At 38.3% G+C, this 22,173-nt stretch overlaps 1 protein-coding gene across 1 annotated transcript; it reads left to right on the forward strand.

Moving 5' to 3' along the window:
* The first annotated feature begins 404 nt into the window (after positions 1-404).
* On the forward strand, positions 405-18,943 carry gtf2b (general transcription factor IIB). Its single transcript, XM_061919877.1, has 7 exons — positions 405-525; positions 7,757-7,869; positions 10,825-10,958; positions 11,014-11,160; positions 11,242-11,371; positions 17,168-17,449; positions 17,512-18,943. The coding sequence occupies exons 1-7, from the start codon at positions 509-511 to the stop codon at positions 17,643-17,645; spliced, it is 957 nt and encodes a 318-aa protein (XP_061775861.1). The 5' UTR covers positions 405-508; the 3' UTR covers positions 17,646-18,943.
* Positions 18,944-22,173: the final 3,230 nt, after the last annotated feature.

The raw sequence follows: 22,173 nt of genomic DNA on the forward strand, positions 1-22,173 counted from the left end.
AAATTAAATCAACATAAAAAACACAAGATACACTTACAATTAGTCCACCAACCCAAAAAAACCTCCCATTTTCATGACAAAAACCTCCCTTTTTCATGACAAAAGAAAAAAAAAATGACTCCTCCCCCCTGGGCCGCGGGACAAATTATCATGCGTTGACCGGTCAGCAGCTACAAAAAGTTTGGGGACCACTGCTGTAAGGTAGCATGTCTTGTACCATACTAAGAATGACAACTTTAGACAATGGCACACGTCATTAATTATACATTGGGCGTGATGATCAATTTCAGAACAGTAGTAGCGTCTTGTCCACATATTTGAAACATTCTCTTCAGTGTGATATAACATAAGTACTAAGTGTTATTTACCCATACGCAGAAAGCGTATGCAGACTCTTTTGGGCTGCCTGTCTTGCCCTACTGGACTGACCACGTGACCCTAAATCTATAAATAAGGGTTCCTCGCATCGCAGTCGTTTGTTCCTCTGACAGTCAGTGTCGGTTGTGCAATGGCGTCGACGAGCCGGTGAGTAGGGGATTCTTTATTTGTCGTACATACATTAACGCCAATAGTTTCTTTCTTTGTGACACATTAAAGCGTTTAAGTGCTCGAAGTCGACTCAGCAGACAAGAGAAGTGTTATTAGTACCTTGCGCCTCTCTCCGCGGCAGAAGTAGCATCTTGTGGTTAGCATATTTAGCTCCCCTGTTGCTCGTCTTCTTTAATGTCGGCTCTTCATATCTCATTAAAAACATTCAAACGTCGCTTGTCACGGATGTTTAACATGTTTGTGTTTTGTAAACACGCTTTCGGCCAGCGAACAGTTTAGCGAGCCCCAGGGGAGGTTTGCGTTGGCAGGTATTGCGCAGCGTCATCACGCTCCAAAAATGTCCTGTTTCTATTAAGGCGTAACCCGTACTTGCCAACCCTACCGGATTTTCCGGGAGACTCCCGAAATTCAGCGCCTCCCCCGAAGAAATTTTCTCCCGAAATTCAGCGGACCTGAATGGGGACAGCCTGTTTTCACTCCCGCTTTCCATCAGGGGTTGGCAACCCGCGGCTCTTTGGCAACTCTGATGCGGCTCAGCTGCATAATCGCCGACCCCCCAGACTGTTACGGGAGGATTCCGGATTTCGGTGCCTCTCCCGGACGTTCTCCGATTTTCACTTGGACTACAACATTGAGGGCGTGCCGTGATGGCTTTACTTTTAACGTCCTCTACAACATGTCATCGCGCCGGCCTTTCACGCAATGCTATCTGCGTGCCAACCGGACGCATGCACTTTGCTGCTTCTATCGTCACATGTACGAGATTGCAAGGCATACTGGGTGATACAGGTTACACTGAAGGTTGTGATATAAACACCTATGAGCCCACACCAAACAAGAATTTCGGGAGAACATCCTCACAGTAACACAACATAAACGCAACACAACAAATACCCTGAATCCTTTGCATTCATGACTCTTCCTTCCTGACTATATTTTACACCACTGCACCCCCAACTCGGCCCCCTCAACCGACGCACGGAAGGGAGGGGGGGGTTTGGTGCTAGCAGGATGTATAATATAGTCAGGAAGAGTCATGGATGCAGCCCTTTGAGACACTAGTGATTTAGGGCTATATAAGTAAACATTGATTGATTGATTGAAATGATACTGGGTATTTGTTGTGTTGCGTTTATGTTGTGTTACTGTGAGGGTGTTCTCCCGAAATGTGTTTGTCATTCTTGTTTGGTGTGGGTTCACAATGTGGTGCATATTAGTAAGCGTGTTGAAGTAGTTTATATCAAAACCTTCAGTGTAACCTGTATCACCCAGTATGCCTTGCAGTCGTGTACGTGTATCTGCGGAAGCCACATACAACACGTTGCTGGACTGTCAAGCAGTTTGTACATGTTGTAGAAGGCGTCTAAGGCAATGGCTTCATAGCACGACCTTATTATTGTTATCTGGGTGACCGCAAGCAGATATTCGCGAGAACGGTTACGGCTCCCATCGTCTTCTTTATTTTGTGAAACGGGTCAAAATGGCTCTTTGAGTGGTAAAGGTTGCCGACTCTTGCACTATATAAACAGCTTGCCTGCCCAACGACGTTACAACATCTACAGATTTGAATAAAAAACTGCACAAACAAGGAGACGAAGCAGAAGAACGAGGAAGTTACAGCCATGGCGACGCCGTCTGTAATAGAGTGATTCTATGTTTTCTGTCGCCATCCTCTGGTGAATGTTGGCTATAGCGTTATGGGGTTGCTTTTTGATTGGCCAACGATTTACGTGGTGTTGCGCACCTGACGGAAAGTGACTCTTGCCAGTATGCAAATGGAAGAACAAAGGTTACTCAAATAGTGAAAGGCAAGTGTTGTTTTTATTTTAGTAACCAGCAAGCACAGTACAGTTAGTAGAACGACTGTGTTTTTATTACTGTGTATTTGATAGGTGCCGCCTGAAATTCAACTATTTCTTTTATTTATATATATAATAAAATATATAGCTATAATTCACTGAAAGTCAGGTATTTCATACATACATATATATATATATATATATATATATATACATATATATATATATATATATATATATATGAAAAATATATGAAATACTCGAGTTGGTAAATTATACTCCCCTCTTAACCACGCCCCAACCACGCCTTCGCCCCACCCCCGACAACGCCCTCCCCACACCCCACCTCCCGAAATCTGAGTTCTCAAGGTTGGCAAGTTCTTTTTTGTTGTGAACTACCGTTGTTTCTTACGAACTAAATGGGTCCGACGTTTGGTATGCTTTTAAACCTAGTAATTGTTCTGTTTTAATATTATTTTTTAGTTTTAACTTCACATCAGGGCTGGAACATATGGCCTTTTTCTAATATCTGGATATTTTCAGGCCATATCGCGATACACAATGTATATCTCGATATTTTGCATTGGCCTTGAATGAACACTTGAATCATATAATCACAGCAGTATGACTATTTTATCTCTACATTAAAACATTCTTGCTCATACTGCATTAAAGGCCTACTGAAACCCACTACTGCCGACCACGCAGTCTTGATAGTTTATATATCAATGATGAAATATTAACATTGCAACACATGCCAATACGGCCTTTTTAGTTTACTAAATTGCAATTTTAAATTTCCCGTGAGTTTCTTGTTGAAAACGTCACGGAATGATGACGCGTGCGCATGACGTCACGGACTGTCAGGACATATTAGCGTAGCACCATTTGCGGCTAAAAGTCGTCTCTTTTCATTGCGCAATTAAACAGTATTCTGGACATCTGTGTAGCTGAATCTTTTGACATGTGTTCAATTAATAATGGAGATGTCAAAGTAGAAAGATGGAGGTGGGAAGATTTAGCCTTTAGCCACACAAACACGGTGTTTCCTTGTTTAAAATTCCCGGAGGTGAAGCTTTACTATGGATCAGAGCGGTCAAGCGAACATGGTTCCCGACCACTTGTCAACCGGAAGGTTTCAGTGAGAAAATTGCGGTAAAAAGTCGCCTCTTACCGGAGATCAGCTGAGCTTGCGCCGTCCATGCCGCTGGCGTCGATTTCCCTCAGAGACTGGCGTGGACACACCCCTCCAACTATCAGGTATTATTTAATCTCACAAAAACACTAGCAACACAATAGAAAGATAAGGGATTTCCCAGAATTATCCTAGTAAATGTGTCTAAAACATCTGAATCCGTCCCAATGCAATCGCCTTTTTTTTAAAACTGTATTTAAAAAAAAATAAAAAATTCTAGTCCTTCGCTATTAATATCATCATCCACAAATCTTTCATCCTCATTAATTAATGGGGAAATTGTCATTTTCTCGGTCCGAATAGCTCTTGCTGCTGGAAGCTCCCATTATAAACAATGTGAGGACGTGAAGAGCCCTCACCCTTGTGACGTCATCGTCTGCGACTTCCGGTACAGGCAAGGCTTTTTTATTAGCGACCAAAAGTTGCAAACTTTATCGTCGATGTTCTCTACTAAATCCTTTCAGCAAAAATATGGCAATATCGCGAAATGATCAAGTATGACACATAGAATTGACCTGCTATCCCCGTTTAAATAGGAAAATCTAATTTCAGATGGCCTTTAATATATGCTCATTTTAAAGGCCTACTGAAACCCACTACTACCGACCATGCAGTCTGATAGTTTATATATCAATGATGAAATATTAACATTGCAACACATGCCAATACGGCCTTTTTAGTTTACTGAATTGCAATTTAAAATTTCCCGCGAAGTGTCTTGTTGAAAACGTCGCGGTATGATGATGCGTGCGTTTGACGTCACCGGTTGTAGCGGACATTTTTTTCCAGCCAGAAATAATATGAGGCATAAATAACCAACTGAGAAGGTGCCTGGTATGTTAACGTAACGTATCATGGTAAGAGTCATTCAAATAACTATAACATATAGAACATGCTATATGTTTACCAAACAATCTGTCACTCCTAATCACTAAATCCCATGATATCTTATACGTCTAGTCTCTTACGTGAATGAGCAAAATAATATTGATGTTTTACAGTTGTGTTAATAATTTCACACATAAGTCGCTCCGAAGTATAAGTCGCAGCCCCTATGAAAAAAACTGTGACTTATAGTTAAAAAAATACGGCAAGTGTAATTCTTGAAACTGATTTGTGGACTAAAGCAACCTTAACACTATAAAAGGTCACGTTATAGATCCATCCAGCAAACAGCAGAAAGGAAAGTAGCCTGTGGTGATGTCATCTATCGGTTTTCAATACTACGTGTCCTCAATGAGCAATCTTAGTATATTCCAGCGGACTTTGGGTGTGAGGTGGGGTACACCATCGACCTCACGATACGATCCGGGATGAAGTACACTGCTCGCGGTCATCTAATGTTGCTGCAATAGGAGTGAAACATAAACAACAATAGTGTAGATAATAACGACACGCTTGTAGCACTTATTTATTTTGAAGTTACACTATTTTCTACACATTGAGAAAACACAACATCCATTTTCACTCAAGTAGTTGTAAAAAAATATTTATAGTTTGAATAGGAAAAAAAAATCACATTTGTGTTACTCTGTCTGAGTCCGCCATATTGGTACACTCACTATATGCAGCAATTAGCCCCGGTGGATAACAAATGTAGGTCCGTAAAGTTAGTGCTTAATAAAACGATATCGCTAATACTTTAGGATGATTATTTATCGGGTTTTATGTTTGGATTTATGTTTCTTATTCACGCCATTATAAGCAAACTTTTATTTACGTTTATCTACGACAGGGGTGCCCATTACGTCGATCGCGATCGACTGGTCGATCTCGGAGGGTGTGTCAGTCGATCTCAAGCCAGGCATTAAAAAATAGACATAAAAATGAGAAATCATCAATCATACCAAGACTTCACTTTCGTCAGTTGTTTGACATTCTAGGCACCCGAGGATCGCGTGAGATGACGCTGGCTGCTGCAAGCTCATATTTAAGAAAAAAATCACTAACAGGGCGGACGCAGAGAAACACATTTTATTTCTAGAGACTCCGTACCTACTGTCAAAACTCTAAAGACCGAACGAACAGTTCCTGTCTTCACCATAAAAGACCTGTTTCATCCTGCCTGTGCTAACAAAATAAGAGTCTCAGAAAGCTAGCGTGCACAAGCTAGCAAACTACGGAGTTTGATGCCAATGTATTTCTCCCCCGCCCTCAGCGACCGCTATCTCACTTGCTTGCCCACCCGCACTCTCACTGACGTCACTCACCTGCTGCCAGACATTAAAAGGCCACACACATATGCTACTCTCATAACAAAGTGTTTGAAAACGAGTATGCAAGTTGGACAAATGAGATGCCAAATCCAACCACTTTCATGTGGTATTGGACAGAAAGGAGGACTTTTTTTTTCCTCCATTTGAAAATGCGGACGTTATCAGCACCACTGTCTAATTCCAATCAATGCAAGTCATCAGAATCAAATACACCAACTTATATTCTTGTCTTCATGAAAGAAAGGAATCTATGTTTGTTAAACATGCTTGTATTATTGTTAAACATCATTAACCTGTTAACAAAAATGTCTCTTTCATAAATAAATAAATATAAATTATAAATAGGAATGAGGTAGATCTCCTCGACTTGGTCAATTGAAAAGTAGCTCGCCTGCAGAAAAAGTGTGAGCGCCCCTGATCTACGAGTTTCAATGAATAAAACATGTGTTCTTGTCCCTCATAAGGATTATGTATTATAAGCACTAAATTATATTATGTAATTATGATAATAATAATAATGCAAGTATTCCTTTAAAACACAAACTAAACACGATTTCTCATTAGTATTGTTTGCCATTCTAATAGGATAATTAAAAATGTTAACCTTTCTAAGTAAATAATAACAAACGATAAAAATAAAGTTGACTCTGTTAGCGAAAAGTGCACTTGAATAAATATTGAACATTTGGAAGTGCAGTGTTTTACCAGTTGGGAAAAGCAAATTGGGCATACTTGAAGTTCCCCCAGCTTGCCAATATAGTTGCAGTGGTGGGGGCGTGGCTGTGGGCACAGTCAACGTGACATCACTATATAATTGGCATAATCATGGATGGTTCCTCTATTTTCTTTAAAATAAAAAAAGTTGTACATATATTTAAAAACTAATCTTTACCTGGAATTAGAATTAACTTATATATTTGTTATGCCTCTATAGACCTTCCCTTGCCGTCTCAGAGCAATCAGCATTTCCTTACAGAGTATAGCCAAATCCACAGCAGGTGTCCAAGGTGAAAGGCCTCAGGTATGTTAGAACAAGGCTTGTAAGAGACGTCGGCAAGTCAGATCCTTTGGGACAAGGATTGGCTTCAATTGGCAAATAGTCAACTGCCAGAGCCAAAAGTTAGCACAACACAACACAGCTGAGCTGGCTGGCGCCAACCTCTTTCGCACCGCCGCCCTGTGCAATTTGTCTCCTTTCAAGAGCATCATTGGCCTCTTAATATTCACACATTTTTTAGATCGCTGTTCGCGGGTATAACTCGAATATATACAAGTATGTCCATCATGCAGACATTCTGCCAGAAGGTGGTAACAGCCAATCAGCAGTGCGTATTCAGAGCGATAAGAGCCAATCAGCAGTGTGTGTGTGTGTGTGTGTGTGTGTGTGTGTGTGTGTTACGGCAGCAAAGCCCTGTCCGTCTGTTATTTCCATCCATCCATCCATTTTCTACTGCTTATTCCCTTTGGGGTCGCGGGGGGGCGCTGGTGCCTATCTCAGCTACAATCCATTTGACCTTTTTCTGTGTTGAAGCAGCAAAAAGGACATGATGTTAAATGAAGAGTTTCTGTCTGTGATAGTTGATATAATAATGTAACTGCATCATAAAGCCTACATGAACTCCATGGTGTTCAAGGATGAATAGTCTCTCCTATTGCTATTGTACTATTTTTTCAGCTATAGTTACATTAGCAGCCTAGATTTTAATGGCAGGGTTCCTGCTATCACATGTTGATACAAATATAACATTTACATAATAAAAATCAACTAGAGGCTTCCCAAATGCTGTGATAAATTAAGCATGATCCCACGGAGATTCAAACACAGATATCCTGACTGTGAACCTTGCAGCTCACCAAGATGTCAACATTATATTTGTAATCTCTCCCGAATTACAAAGCATAATTATGGTTTACTATTTTGATGGAGTTTTTTCTAAAAAAGGATGAGTAGCTCATCCAAGCACGTTTACCTCACTTGGTACCTTTTGTTTTTGCAGTGGAGATGGGTTGACTCTGCCCAGAGTTCAGTGTCCCAACCATCCCGATGCCATCCTGGTGGAGGACTACCGTGCAGGGGACATGATCTGCCCTGAATGTGGCCTTGTAGTAGGTGAGTGAGTATATTTTGCAACATGTCCATACTTGCCAACCTTGAGACCCCCGAATTAGGGAGATTGGGGGGGTTTGAGTATATTTATAGCTGGAATTTCTCATATACATAGTACAGTATACAGTTGGGGAGGAGACCCTGCCCCAAGTAGAGGAGTTCAAATACCTCGGAGTCCTGTTCACGAGTGAGGGAAGAGTGGATTGTGAGATAGACAGGCAGATCGGTGCGACGTCTTCAGTAATGCGGATGCTGTATCGATCCGTTGTGGTGAAGAAGGAGCTGAGCCGGAAGGCAAAGCTCTCAATTTACCGGTCGAACTACATTCCCATCCTCACCTATGGTCATGACTGAAAGTACAAGATCACGGGTAAAAGAGGCCGAAATGAGTTTCCTCCGCCGGGTGACGGGGCTCTCCCCTAGGGTGAGAAGCTCTGCCATCCGGGTGGAACTCAAAGTAAAGCCGCTGCTCCTCCACATCGAGAGGAGCCAGATGAGGTCTGATCATCTGGTCAGGATGCCACCCAAACGCCTCCCTAGGGAGGTGTTTAGGGCACGTCCAACCGGTAGGAAGCCACGGGGAAGACCCAGGACACGTTGGGAAGACTATGTCTCTCGGCTGGCCTGGGATCCCCTGGGAAGAGCTGGACAAAGTGGCTGGGGAGAGGAAAGTCTGGTCTTCCCTGCTTAGGCTGCTGCCCCCGCGACCCAACCGCGGATAAGCGGAAGAAGATGAAAACACAGTTGTTCTACTAACTGTACTGTACTTGCTTACACTTACCTTTCACTATTTGAGTAGCCTTTGGTCTGCCATTTGAGTACTGGCGAGCAATCTCTGAATCCGGGACCATATCCTTCACGGATTTGTTGAAAATATCCGCAAATGAGAAGGGGATGTTGCTTGCGGCCATCAGCATAGCCATCTTTGCCTCGGCATGTTACACCCTCAGGTCTCCATTTAGCAAGGTGGCCCATAATACTGGGCTGTGAGCGGTGCTGCATTGCCGCCGCCTTGTGCTTCTCTATCCGTTCATGAATGAGTATATTCGTGTTCAATGGAGAAGTCTGATCTACAAAATATGCAGGCAGCCTATCCCTTCCCCTTCAAACTGTCCTGGATGAACTGAAATTCTTTTTTTCCAATCATCTTGGAACTTGCAAGCGTACTTCTTCTTTCTCGTCATCGCCATGTCTCTTCTTCATTCTTCTGCTTTGTCTCTTATGTTTTTGGACATTACTACTTGCTGTAGTTTTGAAGCAGTGCATGATGGGAATCCGGATGTTGTGTGTCAGTATATTAACGTGCCGGCTGGAATAAACACACGCTGAGAAATAGCTCCGTGCCTGCCTACTTTATGGGTTATAAATAAACCTACGGATAACGGAGACATATATAATAGTCTCCTTTTCAAGCTTACGTTTTCTTCTTACTCGTCGTCGCCATGACTGTCTCTTCTTCGTTCTTCTGATTCGTCTCCTTCTTGTTGTGTGTGCAGTTGTGCACTCTCCAAAAGCCCTAGATGTAATAACGTGACTGGGCCGGCACGCTGTTTATATGGAGGAAAAGCGGACGTGAGGGCAGCCGGACAGTGTTGTCCGGCTAACAAATACAATATAAACTTGTATATACACATGAACAACTACAATATGAACTTGTATAAACTCATGAACTACAATATGAACTTGTATAAACAGATGAACAACTACAATGTAAACTTGTATAAACACATTAACTAAATTGTAAACTTGTAAAAACATATTTACAACTAAAATGTAAACTTGTATAAATACACGAACAACTACAATGTAAACTTGTATAAACACATGAACAACTACAATATAACTTGTATCGGGAGAAATTCGTGAGAATGGTTGTCCCGGGAGATTTTCGGGAGAGGCACTGAAATTCGTGAGTCTCCCGGAAAATTCGGGAAGGTTTGGCAAGTATGAAAATGTCTCCTGCTCTCAGTAGTCGATTGGTCTCTCAAAAAGAAGAGACGTGTTTCTTTGATGTCCAAATCATGGATTGATTGATTGAAACTTGTATTAGTAGATTGTACAGAACAGTACATATTCCGTACAATTGACCACTAAATGGTAACGCCTGAATAAGTTTTTCAACTTGTTTAAGTCGGGGTCCACGTTAATCAATTCATGGTAAACAGTGCTAATCAAGCAAACTTTGGGAGAACCAACAACGATTACTTATGATCCAGAATCTTATATTTTTGAGCCTGAACACAAAGAGGATGAGCAATAAGTTTTAGAAGCAGAGTGCTAAACGGATGGATTGATTGATGGGGACTTTTATTAGTAGATTGCACAGTACAGTACATATTCCGTACAATTGACCACTAAATGGTAACACCCGAATAATTTTTCAACTTGTTTAAGTCGGGGTCCACGTTAATCAATTCATGGTAAACAATGCCAATCAAGCAGACTTTGCGAGAGCCAACAACGATTACTTATGATCCAGAACCTTATATTTTTGAGCCCGAACACAAAGAGGATGAGCAATAAGTTTTAGAAGCCGAGTGCTAAACGGATCAATTGATTGATGGGGACTTTTATTAAATTGCACAGTTCAGTACATATTCCGTACAATTGACCACTAAATGGTAACACCCCAATAAGTTTTTACACTTGTTTAAGTCACGGTCCACGTTAATCAATTCATGGTAACAGGAGGGACAGGAAGTACCGTTTGTGTGAGGGAGGTGTGAAAGAAGACATCTCTGTCTAACTAGCAATCATATTATTTGAACTTTCACTTCTCGGCGTCTTGGCCTGGAAGAGGGCTTCGGCCCATAAATGATGAGTAGCTTTTGTGTTCACATCTACGGGAAATCTTCTTTTCCATCCAAGCTCATGTCTGTAAAACCTTTCTACAAATGTTGGATATGTGTCTTGGGAGGTTATGTGGTGGTCATGACTGGTCTCCTGTTACCTGTCCAGGTGACCGAGTGATTGACGTGGGCTCAGAGTGGAGGACGTTCTCCAACGAGAAAGCCCTCAAAGACCCGTCCAGAGTGGGAGACGCTCAGAACACGCTGCTGAATGGAGGAGACCTCACCACCATGATCAGCAAGGTGAGTCCACATCTCTCCTGGCCTTCCCCCTAATCAGAAGTGACGTCCGCCACAGGGCACGGGTGCTGCGAGCTTCGATGAGTTTGGCAACTCCAAGTACCAGAACCGTCGCACCATGAGCAGCTCCGACCGGGCCATGCTGAACGCCTTCAAGGAAATCACCACCATGGCCGACCGCATCAACCTGCCCAGGAACATCATCGTACGTGTCCACCGCCCGCAGCGCCGACGGGGGACGCTTGACCATCTCACTTTGTGTTCTCCGTGTCTTTTTGCCTCGCAGGATAGAACCAATAACCTTTTCAAGCAAGTTTATGAACAGAAGAGCCTGAAAGGGCGAGCAAATGACGCCATCGCATCAGCTTGTCTCTACATCGCCTGCAGACAGGAGGGCGTCCCGAGGACCTTTAAAGGTCAGCACCTGTTTTGTAACACTGATATCCCGATACAGTCAACACACTGACATGATTACTGCTCTGTGCAACACCAGGCTACTCCACTCCAAAGTGCATTATCATTGGCGACACGCTTTGTTAAGGCTGATTAGTTCCACTTTCAACAAGACTCCACCTATCTCTTTGATTAGTGGCTCACTCGCGACCAGAATCTACCGTACATTCTGGAAAGCCGCTACTTTTTTAGAGATGTCCGATAATAGCTTTTTTTCACCAATATCCGATATTGTACCAATTCCGATATCAACCGATACCGATATATACAGTCGTGGAATGAACACATTAGTATGCCTAATTTTGTTGCGATGCCCCGCTGGATGCATTAAACAATGTAACGAGGTTTTCCAAAAAAAATCAACTCCAGTTAAGGAAAAAAATGCCAACAAGGCACTGCCATATTTATTATTAAAGTCACAAAGTGCATTATTTTTTTTGACATGCCTCAGAACAGCAGCTTAGAATTTGGGACATGCTCTCCCTGAGAGAGCAGGAGGAGGTTGAACAACTAAAATGTAAACTTGTATAAACACAAACAACTACAATATGAACTTGTATAAACACATGAACTACTACTACATAAACACATGAACTAAAATGTAAACTTGTATAAATATATTACAACTAAAATGTAAATTTGTATAAACACATGAACAACTACAATATAAAACTGTATGAACAGATTAACAACTACCAGATACAAACACATGAAGAACTACAATATAAACTTGTACAAACACATGAACTATAATGTAAACTTCGAAAAACAAATTACAACTAAAATGTAAACTTGGATTAACACATGAACAACTACAATATAAATGTGTATAAACACATGAACAACTACAATACAAACTTGTATAAACATTAACAACTACAATATAAACTTGTATCAACACATGAACAACTACAGTTTAAACTTGTATAAATGAACAACTACAATGTAAACTTGTATAAACACATGAACAACTAAAATGTAAACTTGTATGAACACATGAACAACTACAATTTAAACTGGTACAAACATATGAACAACTAAAATGTAAACTTGTATGAACACATGAACAACTACAATTTAAACTGGTACAAACATATGAACAACTAAAATTTAAACTTGTATGAACACATGAACAACTACAATTTAAACTGGTACAAACATATGAACAACTACAATATAAACTTGTATGAACGGATTAACTACAATATACAAACACATGAACAACTACAATATAAACTTGTATAAACACATGAACTAAAATGTAAACTTGTATAAATACATGAACAACTAAAATGTAAACTTGTATAAACACATGAACAACTACAATATAAACTTGTAAAAACACATGAACTACAATGTAAACATGTACAAACACATGAACAACTACAATATAAACATGTACAAACACATGAACAACTACAATATAAACTTGTATAAACATATTAACAACTACAATTTAAACTTGTATAAATGAACAACTAAAATGTAAACTTGTATGAACACATGAACAACTACAATTTAAACTGGTACAAACACATGAACTACCATATAAACTTATGAACAACTACAATTTAAATTTGTATGAACACATGAACAACTACAATGTAAACTTGTATAAACACATGAACAACTACAATTTAAACTTGTATAAATGAACAACTAATATGTAAACTGGTATAAACACATGAACTAAAATTTAAACTTGTATAAACACATGAACAACTACACTTTGAACTGGTACAAACACATGAACAACTACCTTATAAACTTGTATAAACACATGAACAACTACAATATAAACTTGTATTAACAGATTAACTACAATATACAAACACATGAACAACTACAATATAAACTTGTATAAACACATGAACTAAAATATAAAATTTAAACTTGTATAAACACATGAACAACTACAATTTAAACTTGTATAAATGAACAACTAATATGTAAACTGGTATAAACACATGAACTAAAATTAAAACTAGTATAAACACATGAACAACTACAATTTGAACTGGTACAAACACATGAACAACTACCTTAAAAAAACTTGTATAAACACATGAACAACTACAATATAAACTTGTATTAACAGATTAACTACAATATACAAACACATGAACAACTACAATATAAACTTGTATAAACACATGAACTAAAATATAACATTTAAACTTGTATAAACACATGAACAACTACAATTTAAACTTGTATGAACACATGAACAACTACAATGTAAACTTGTATAAACACATGAACAACTACAATTTAAACTTGTACAAACACATGAACAACTACAATTTAAACTTGTATAAACACATGAACTAAAATGTAAACTTTAAACTTGTATAAACACATGAACACCTACAATTTAAACTTGTATAAACACATGAACTAAAATGTAAACTTTAAACTTGTATAAACACATGAACAACTACAATTTAAACTGGTACAAACACATGAACAACTACCATATAAACTTGTATAAACACATGAACAACTACAATATAAACTTGTATTATCAGATTAACTACAATATACAAACACATGAACAACTACAATATAAACTTGTATAAACACATGAACTAAAATGTAAACTTTAAACTTGTATAAACACATGAACAACTACAATTTAAACTTGTATGAACACATGAACTATAATGTAAACTTGTATAAACACATGAACAACTACAATTTAAACTTGTATAAACACATGAACAACTACAATTTAAACTTGTATGAACAGATTAACTACAATATACAAACACATGAACAACTACAATATAAACTTGTATAAACACATGAACTAAAATGTAAACTTTAAACTTGTATAAACACATGAACAACTACAATTTAAACTTGTATAAACACATGAACAACTACAATTTAAACTTGTATGAACAGATTAACTACAATATACAAACACATGAACAACTACAATATAAACTTGTATAAACACATGAACTAAAATGTAAACTTTAAACTTGTATAAACACATGAACAACTACAATATAAACTTGTATAAACATAAACTTGTATAAATGAACAACTAAAATGTAAACTTGTATGAACACATGAACAACTACAATTTAAACTGGTACAAACACATGAACTACCATATAAACTTATGAACAACTACAATTTAAATTTGTATGAACACATGAACAACTACAATGTAAACTTGTATAAACACATGAACAACTACAATTTAAACTTGTATAAATGAACAACTAATATGTAAACTGGTATAAACACATGAACTAAAATTTAAACTTGTATAAACACATGAACAACTACAATTTGAACTGGTACAAACACATGAACAACTACCTTATAAACTTGTATAAACACATGAACAACTACAATATAAACTTGTATTAACAGATTAACTACAATATACAAACACATGAACAACTACAATATAAACTTGTATAAACACATGAACTAAAATATAAAATTTAAACTTGTATAAACACATGAACAACTACAATTTAAACTTGTATAAATGAACAACTAATATGTAAACTGGTATAAACACATGAACTAAAATTAAAACTAGTATAAACACATGAACAACTACAATTTGAACTGGTACAAACACATGAACAACTACCTTATAAACTTGTATAAACACATGAACAACTACAATATAAACTTGTATTAACAGATTAACTACAATATACAAACACATGAACAACTACAATATAAACTTGTATAAACACATGAACTAAAATATAAAATTTAAACTTGTATAAACACATGAACAACTACAATTTAAACTTGTATGAACACATGAACAACTACAATGTAAACTTGTATAAACACATGAACAACTACAATTTAAACTTGTATAAACACATGAACAACTACAATTTAAACTTGTATAAACACATGAACTAAAATGTAAACTTTAAACTTGTATAAACACATGAACACCTACAATTTAAACTTGTATAAACACATGAACTAAAATGTAAACTTTAAACTTGTATAAACACATGAACAACTACAATTTAAACTTGTATAAATGAACAACTAATATGTAAACTGGTATAAACACATGAACTAAAATTAAAACTAGTATAAACACATGAACAACTACAATTTGAACTGGTACAAACACATGAACAACTACCATATAAACTTGTTTAAACACATGAACAACTACAATATAAACTTGTATTATCAGATTAACTACAATATACAAACATGAACAACTACAATATAAACTTGTATAAACACATGAACTAAAATGTAAACTTTAAACTTGTATAAACACATGAACAACTACAATTTAAACTTGTATGAACACATGAATAACTACAATGTAAACTTGTATAAACACATGAACAACTACAATTTAAACTTGTATAAACACATGAACAACTACAATTTAAACTTGTATGAACAGATTAACTACAATATACAAACACATGAACAACTACAATATAAACTTGTATAAACACATGAACTAAAATGTAAACTTTAAACTTGTATAAACACATGAACAACTACAATTTAAACTTGTATAAACACATGAACAACTACAATTTAAACTTGTATAAACACATGAACAACTACAATTTAAACTTGTATGAACAGATTACAATATACAAACACATGAACAACTACAATATAAACTTGTATAAACACATGAACTAAAATGTAAACTTTAAACTTGTATAAACACATGAACAACTACAATTTAAACTTGTACAAACACATGAACAACTACAATATAAACTTGTATAAACACATGAACAACTACAATTTAAACTTGTATAAACACATGAACTAAAATGTAAACTTTAAACTTGTATGAACACATGAACACCTACAATTTAAACTTGTATAAACACATGAACTAAAATGTAAACTTTAAACTTGTATAAACACATGAACCACTACAATTTAAACTGGTACAAACACATGAACAACTACCATATAAACTTGTATAAACACATGAACAACTACAATATAAACTTGTATGAACAGATTAACTACAATATACAAACACATGAACAACTACAATATAAACTTGTATAAACACATGAACTAAAATGTAAACTTTAAACTTGTATAAACACATGAACAACTACAATTTAAACTTGTATGAACACATGAACAACTACAATGTAAACTTGTATAAACACATGAACAACTACAATTTAAACTTGTATAAACACATGAACAACTACAATTTAAACTTGTATGAACAGATTAACTACAATATACAAACACATGAACAACTACAATATAAACTTGTATAAACACGAACTAAAATGTAAACTTTAAACTTGTATAAACACATGAACAACTACAATTTAAACTTGTATAAACACATGAACAACTCCAATTTAAACTTGTATAAACACATGAACAACTCCAATTTAAACTTGTATAAACACATGAACAACTACAAGCTGTGTTCTCTTAGCAAAGACTCTTATATTAGAACGAGGGTTTTTTTTGGTGCATTCAAGGACCACTGAACAGAGTAGGACGTCATAACACCCGCCAGAAATATTAAGTGACACTATTTAATTTGTTAGGCACTTCAAATAAATACCTGTGAATGTGCTGCAGTACAAAGTAATATTTAAAACAATAAAATCCTGAAACACAAAATAGTGTTTATAAGCGTGGTAAAAACAACAACTTGGTGAAAAGATCTGAGCAGGTCAACAACCTTGAGGACGACACGATGCATTCACTGCCATCCCCACACTAAAGTCGACATGCTCTCGTGTCCGCAGAGATCTGCGCCGTGTCCCGCATCTCCAAGAAGGAGATCGGCAGGTGCTTCAAGCTGATCCTGAAGGCCCTGGAGACCAGCGTGGACCTCATCACCACAGGAGACTTCATGTCCCGCTTCTGCTCCAACCTGGGCTTGCCCAAGCAGGTGCAGATGGCCGCCACCTACATCGCCATGAAGGCCGTGGAGCTGGACCTGGTGCCCGGGAGGAGCCCCATCTCTGTGGCCGCCGCCGCCATCTACATGGCCTCCCAGGCCTCGGCGGACAAGAAGACCCAGAAGGGTGAGTCAGCACACCCTTTCCGGTAATCAGTCCACTTGTCAACACTCTCCGTGCCTTCACAGAAATCGGCGACATCGCTGGCGTCGCCGACGTTACAATCCGACAGTCGTATCGCCTCATCTACCCTCGTGCCGCCGAACTTTTCCCCCCAGACTTCAAATTCGACACACCCGTGGACAAACTTCCACTCCTGTGAAAACTCAGCAGCACTTCTGCTGTTCTTTGGATTTTTTTCTCCATCTTTTTTTCGGTTTTGGAAGATTTTTCCAGTCCCTAAGATTTCAAGCCTTTGAGAGGAAATCCCCCCCCCCCTCCCCAAGAAAGATGGACACACATTCCAGTCATCACGAATGGACCCTCACCTACTCTACACACAGTGGGGCAAAAAAGTATTTAGTCAGCCACCGATTGTGCAAATTCTCCTACTTAAAATGATGACAGCGGTCTGTAATTTTCATCATAGGTACACTTCAACTGTGAGAGACAGAATGTGAAAAAAAAATCCAGGAATTTTAAAGAATTTATTTGTAAATTATGGTGGAAAATAAGTATTTGGTCAACCATTCAAAGCTCTCATTGATGGAAGGAGATTTTGGCTCAAAATCTCACGATACATGGCCCCATTCATTCTTTCCTTAACACGGATCAATCGTCCTGTCCCCTTAGCAGAAAAACAGCCCCAAAGCATGATGTTTCCACCCCCATGCTTCACAGTAGGTCTGGTGTTCTTGGGATGCAACTCAGTATTCTTCTTCCTCCAAACACGACGACTTGAGTTTATACCAAAATGGATACATGGATGATACAGCAGAGGATTGGGAGAATGTTATGTGGTCAGATGAAACCAAAATAGAAATTTTTGGTATAAACTCAACTCCTCGTGTTTGGAGGAAGAAGAATACTGAGTTGCATCCCAAGAACACCAGACCTACTGTGAAGCATGGGGGTGGAAACATCATGCTTTGGGGCTGTTTTTCTGCTAAGGGGACAGGACGATTGATCCGTGTTAAGGAAAGAATGAATGGGGCCATGTATCGTGAGATTTTGAGCCAAAACCTCCTTCCATCAGTGAGAGCTTTGAAAGGTTGACCAAATACTTATTTTCCACCATAATTTACAAATAAATTCTTTAAAATTCCTACAATGTGAATTCCTGGATTTTTTTTCCCCTCATTCTGTCTCTCACAGTTGAAGTGTACCTATGATGAAAATTATAGACTTCTGTCATCATTTTAAGTGGGAGAACTTGCACAATCGGTGGCTGACTAAATACTATTTTGCCCCAGTGTGTGTGTGTGTGTGTGTGTGTGTGTGTGTGTGTGTGTGTACACACCAACACACACAAGGACACAGAACCGATGCTTGCGATTTTAGGCTGCTTTCATATTTGTATACATAAAACATTCTTTTGTAGAAAAAGGAGGTGTTCTATTTTGTTAGTTTGTTTGAACTGTATTAAGTAATTTAAAAATAAATCTTCATTGGAAACGGTCACTTTTCTATCTTCCATTGACGGTCAGCGCGGGTATTTCCTCATTTTTCAATCATTAGGGACAGATTATACCGAGTGAGCCGCGACACTGAGACAAGAGAGGAAATCACCCAGTTGTTGGAGTCGAAACGCCGTCGGAAAAGGATTTTCCAGGCGGCGCACTTCAACCCCATGGCTGGCCACAAGGGGTATGATAAGACACTCAATCGCGTAATGGTCCAGTTCTATCTACCTGCCCGGACTGCTGGTCCAGGCTGGTCATTCCAGTGGCCACCCCCGAGGCGCCCTTGCGCCCATTACCACTCATGCAGGTCCCCTTCGAAGGAATTGGTATGGACCTCATCAGACCATTCCACCCGAGCACACGGGGATATTGTTTTGTGCTAGTCCTGGTGGATTACACAACTCGTTATCCCGAAGCAGTGCCGCTGCGCTCCATCTCCGCAAAGAGTTAGCACAAGCACTGTTTCAGGTCATCTCCCAAGTCGGAATCCCGAAAAGAGATTCTAACTGACCAGGGTACGTCCTTTATGTCAAGTACGATAAAGGAACTATGTGATTTTTTTCTGTCTAAAGTCGGAATTCCGTCTTTTTTAATCTCGGCGGGGAAAAAAAATTATCTTCCGTTTTTCTTCCTGACCCTAAGTCAAGATTCGTTTACTTGCCGATTCGTCTTTTGTAATGGAGACGTAGCTTATATTACGCCGTAGTTGATTGGTCGATATATTCCTGTTGACCAATCAGGACATTTGTTATGAATGATGTTATCACCACAATTTTCTATATGTAAACTATGTCGGTTCTCGAGAGAAAGGACGCTTCACGAGTAAAAGGAATTGATAAACATGTCAAAAATAAGTTTCGGTGGGACTGGATGGAAAGGGAAATCACTGATGGTGTTGGGAAGAAGGAAGTTACGACTTTGTTCGGCCATTTTATTCGGAAAATCGATCGTCCCGGAAAAGTTTTGTGCACCATGATAATATTGACTATGGATCATGAGGTTTCAAGGCTTTGGAAGTACATATGAAAAGCCAAAAACATGAAAAAACTTGAAGCAAGGAAAACTAACTTTTTACTAGCTGGTACTCTTGGATGTGAGCAAACCTCACGGACTTCATCCTTTGTTTACATGGACAACTGCCGTAGACATCGGGAGGAAAGATCCACCCAAAAAACCCACTTCAGTTGCAGACAGGGTAGTTAATAATGAGGTAAGCTAAAAAATATTTGCTTGCGAAATACGCATGTTTGTTTTAAATATTAACCAATCATTGCTTTGCGAAATATAAATGGGTTTTTCTAAAAATAAAAAGCCACGTGAAAATATATTATGAAATTACAGAAATTCAAAGAGTTGCATTATTGATTCCAGTTAACAATTTTTTTGGAAATAAATTTGCATATAATACTATTTTGTAATATTAAGTTCTTATGTAGTCTCTTGAAACAATATTGTCAGTGGTGGAACAATCTTGAAGGTAAATATTTTCACACTTGTTTCATGCAATATGTCAAGTGTCCTCACATTATTATTATTTCCTATTTTCAAATATGAGTAAACAATACTAAACATGTTTAATTATTTTCATAAATGTATATCCTATTTGGGTGAAAAGAAAGAAATGTTTTCATTTGGTATTTTGTCATATTTATAACTAAACTTGTAGGCAATCAGGCATATACATTAAAACTGTGAATTGTTATTAGTGGGATAATAATTGGGGAATGTTTGTTCTATTAATGATGTTTTCGTGTCTTTAAACACTAAAATATTTTCTTCAAATTGATTGATTGATTGATACTTTTATTAGTAGATTGCATAGTTCAGTAAATATTCCGTACAATTGACCACTAAATGGTAACACCCGAATAAGTTTTTCAACTTGTTTAAGTCGGGGTCCACGTTAATCAATTCATGGTGCTGTCTTTGTTAATTTTAGCATATTAAATAGGTGAAAAACCAGGAGCTTCCTTGTCCTCCCACCAGGGCACCGCCCCCAGACCCCAGGAAATGTTTTCAGTCTTTTTCATTGTGGTCAAATCACATGCCTGATATACGGATTATTGGGAATTAAAGCAATCTGCACCAGCGTATACTACCCGCAAACTGACAGACTGGTGGAGTAGCTAAATAAGACGTTGCAAACCATGATCCGGAAATTTACGCATGAGGACAAACCAAATTGGGATAACTGGTTAGAGCAATGCGGGAGATACTCCCGGCCTCCACAGGGTTTGCCCCTGTAAAATATTATACGGCTGGAACCTGCGCTGGGTCTTGGGACATAATTAAAGAAAGCTTGGAAGAGGGTCCAAGCTCCAGCAAAAACTAAATTCAATAACCTCAAGATCCAAGGTCAATATTATCATGACACCACGTTCACAAAACGTTTCCGGGACGATCGATTTCCCGAATAAAATGGCCGAACAAAGTCGTAACTTCCTTCTTCCCAACAGTATCAGTGATTTCCCTTTCCATCCAGTCCCAACGAAACTTTTTTTTGACACGTTTATTAATTTCTTTTACTCGTGAAGCGTCCTTTCTCTCGAGAACCGACATCGTTTACATTTGGAAAATGGCGGTCATAACGTCATCATTCATAACAGATGTCCTGATTGGTCACAAGGAACATATCGACCAATCAACTACGGCGTAATATAAGCCACCTCTCGATTACAAAAGACGAATCGGCAAGTAAACGAATCTTTACTTAGGGTCGGGAAAAAAAACAGAATAGCCAGTGACAATGATGACTATGAGAACCTTGGAGAGGACCTCAAATGTGGGCAACTGTAATCGTTTAATGCTAGACATGGGGAGACCCCAAAATAATACGTTACAGTAATCAAGACGAGGCGTAACAAACGCATGAATAATGATCTCAGCGTCGTTAGTGGACAAAATGGAGCGAATTTTAGAGATATTACGGAGATGAAAGAAGGCCGTGTTAGTAACGCTTTTAATGTGTGACTCAAAGGAGAGAGTTGGGTCGAAGATAATACCAAGATTCTTTACCGAGTCGCCTTGTTTAATTATTTGGTTGTCAAATGTTAAAGTTGTATTATTAAATAGAGGTCGGTGTCTAGCAGGACCGATAATCAGCATTTCCGTTTTTTTGACGTTGAGTTGCAAAAAATTGACAATGTTGTCTGTCTATCTATGTTGGCCATGTGATGAGGTAGCGAGTTATCCAGGGTGTACCCCGCCTTCCGCCCGATTGTAGCTGTG

Source organism: Nerophis ophidion, linkage group LG14 (assembly GCF_033978795.1).
Source record: "Nerophis ophidion isolate RoL-2023_Sa linkage group LG14, RoL_Noph_v1.0, whole genome shotgun sequence".
In the NCBI taxonomy this organism is placed as follows: domain Eukaryota; kingdom Metazoa; phylum Chordata; class Actinopteri; order Syngnathiformes; family Syngnathidae; genus Nerophis; species Nerophis ophidion.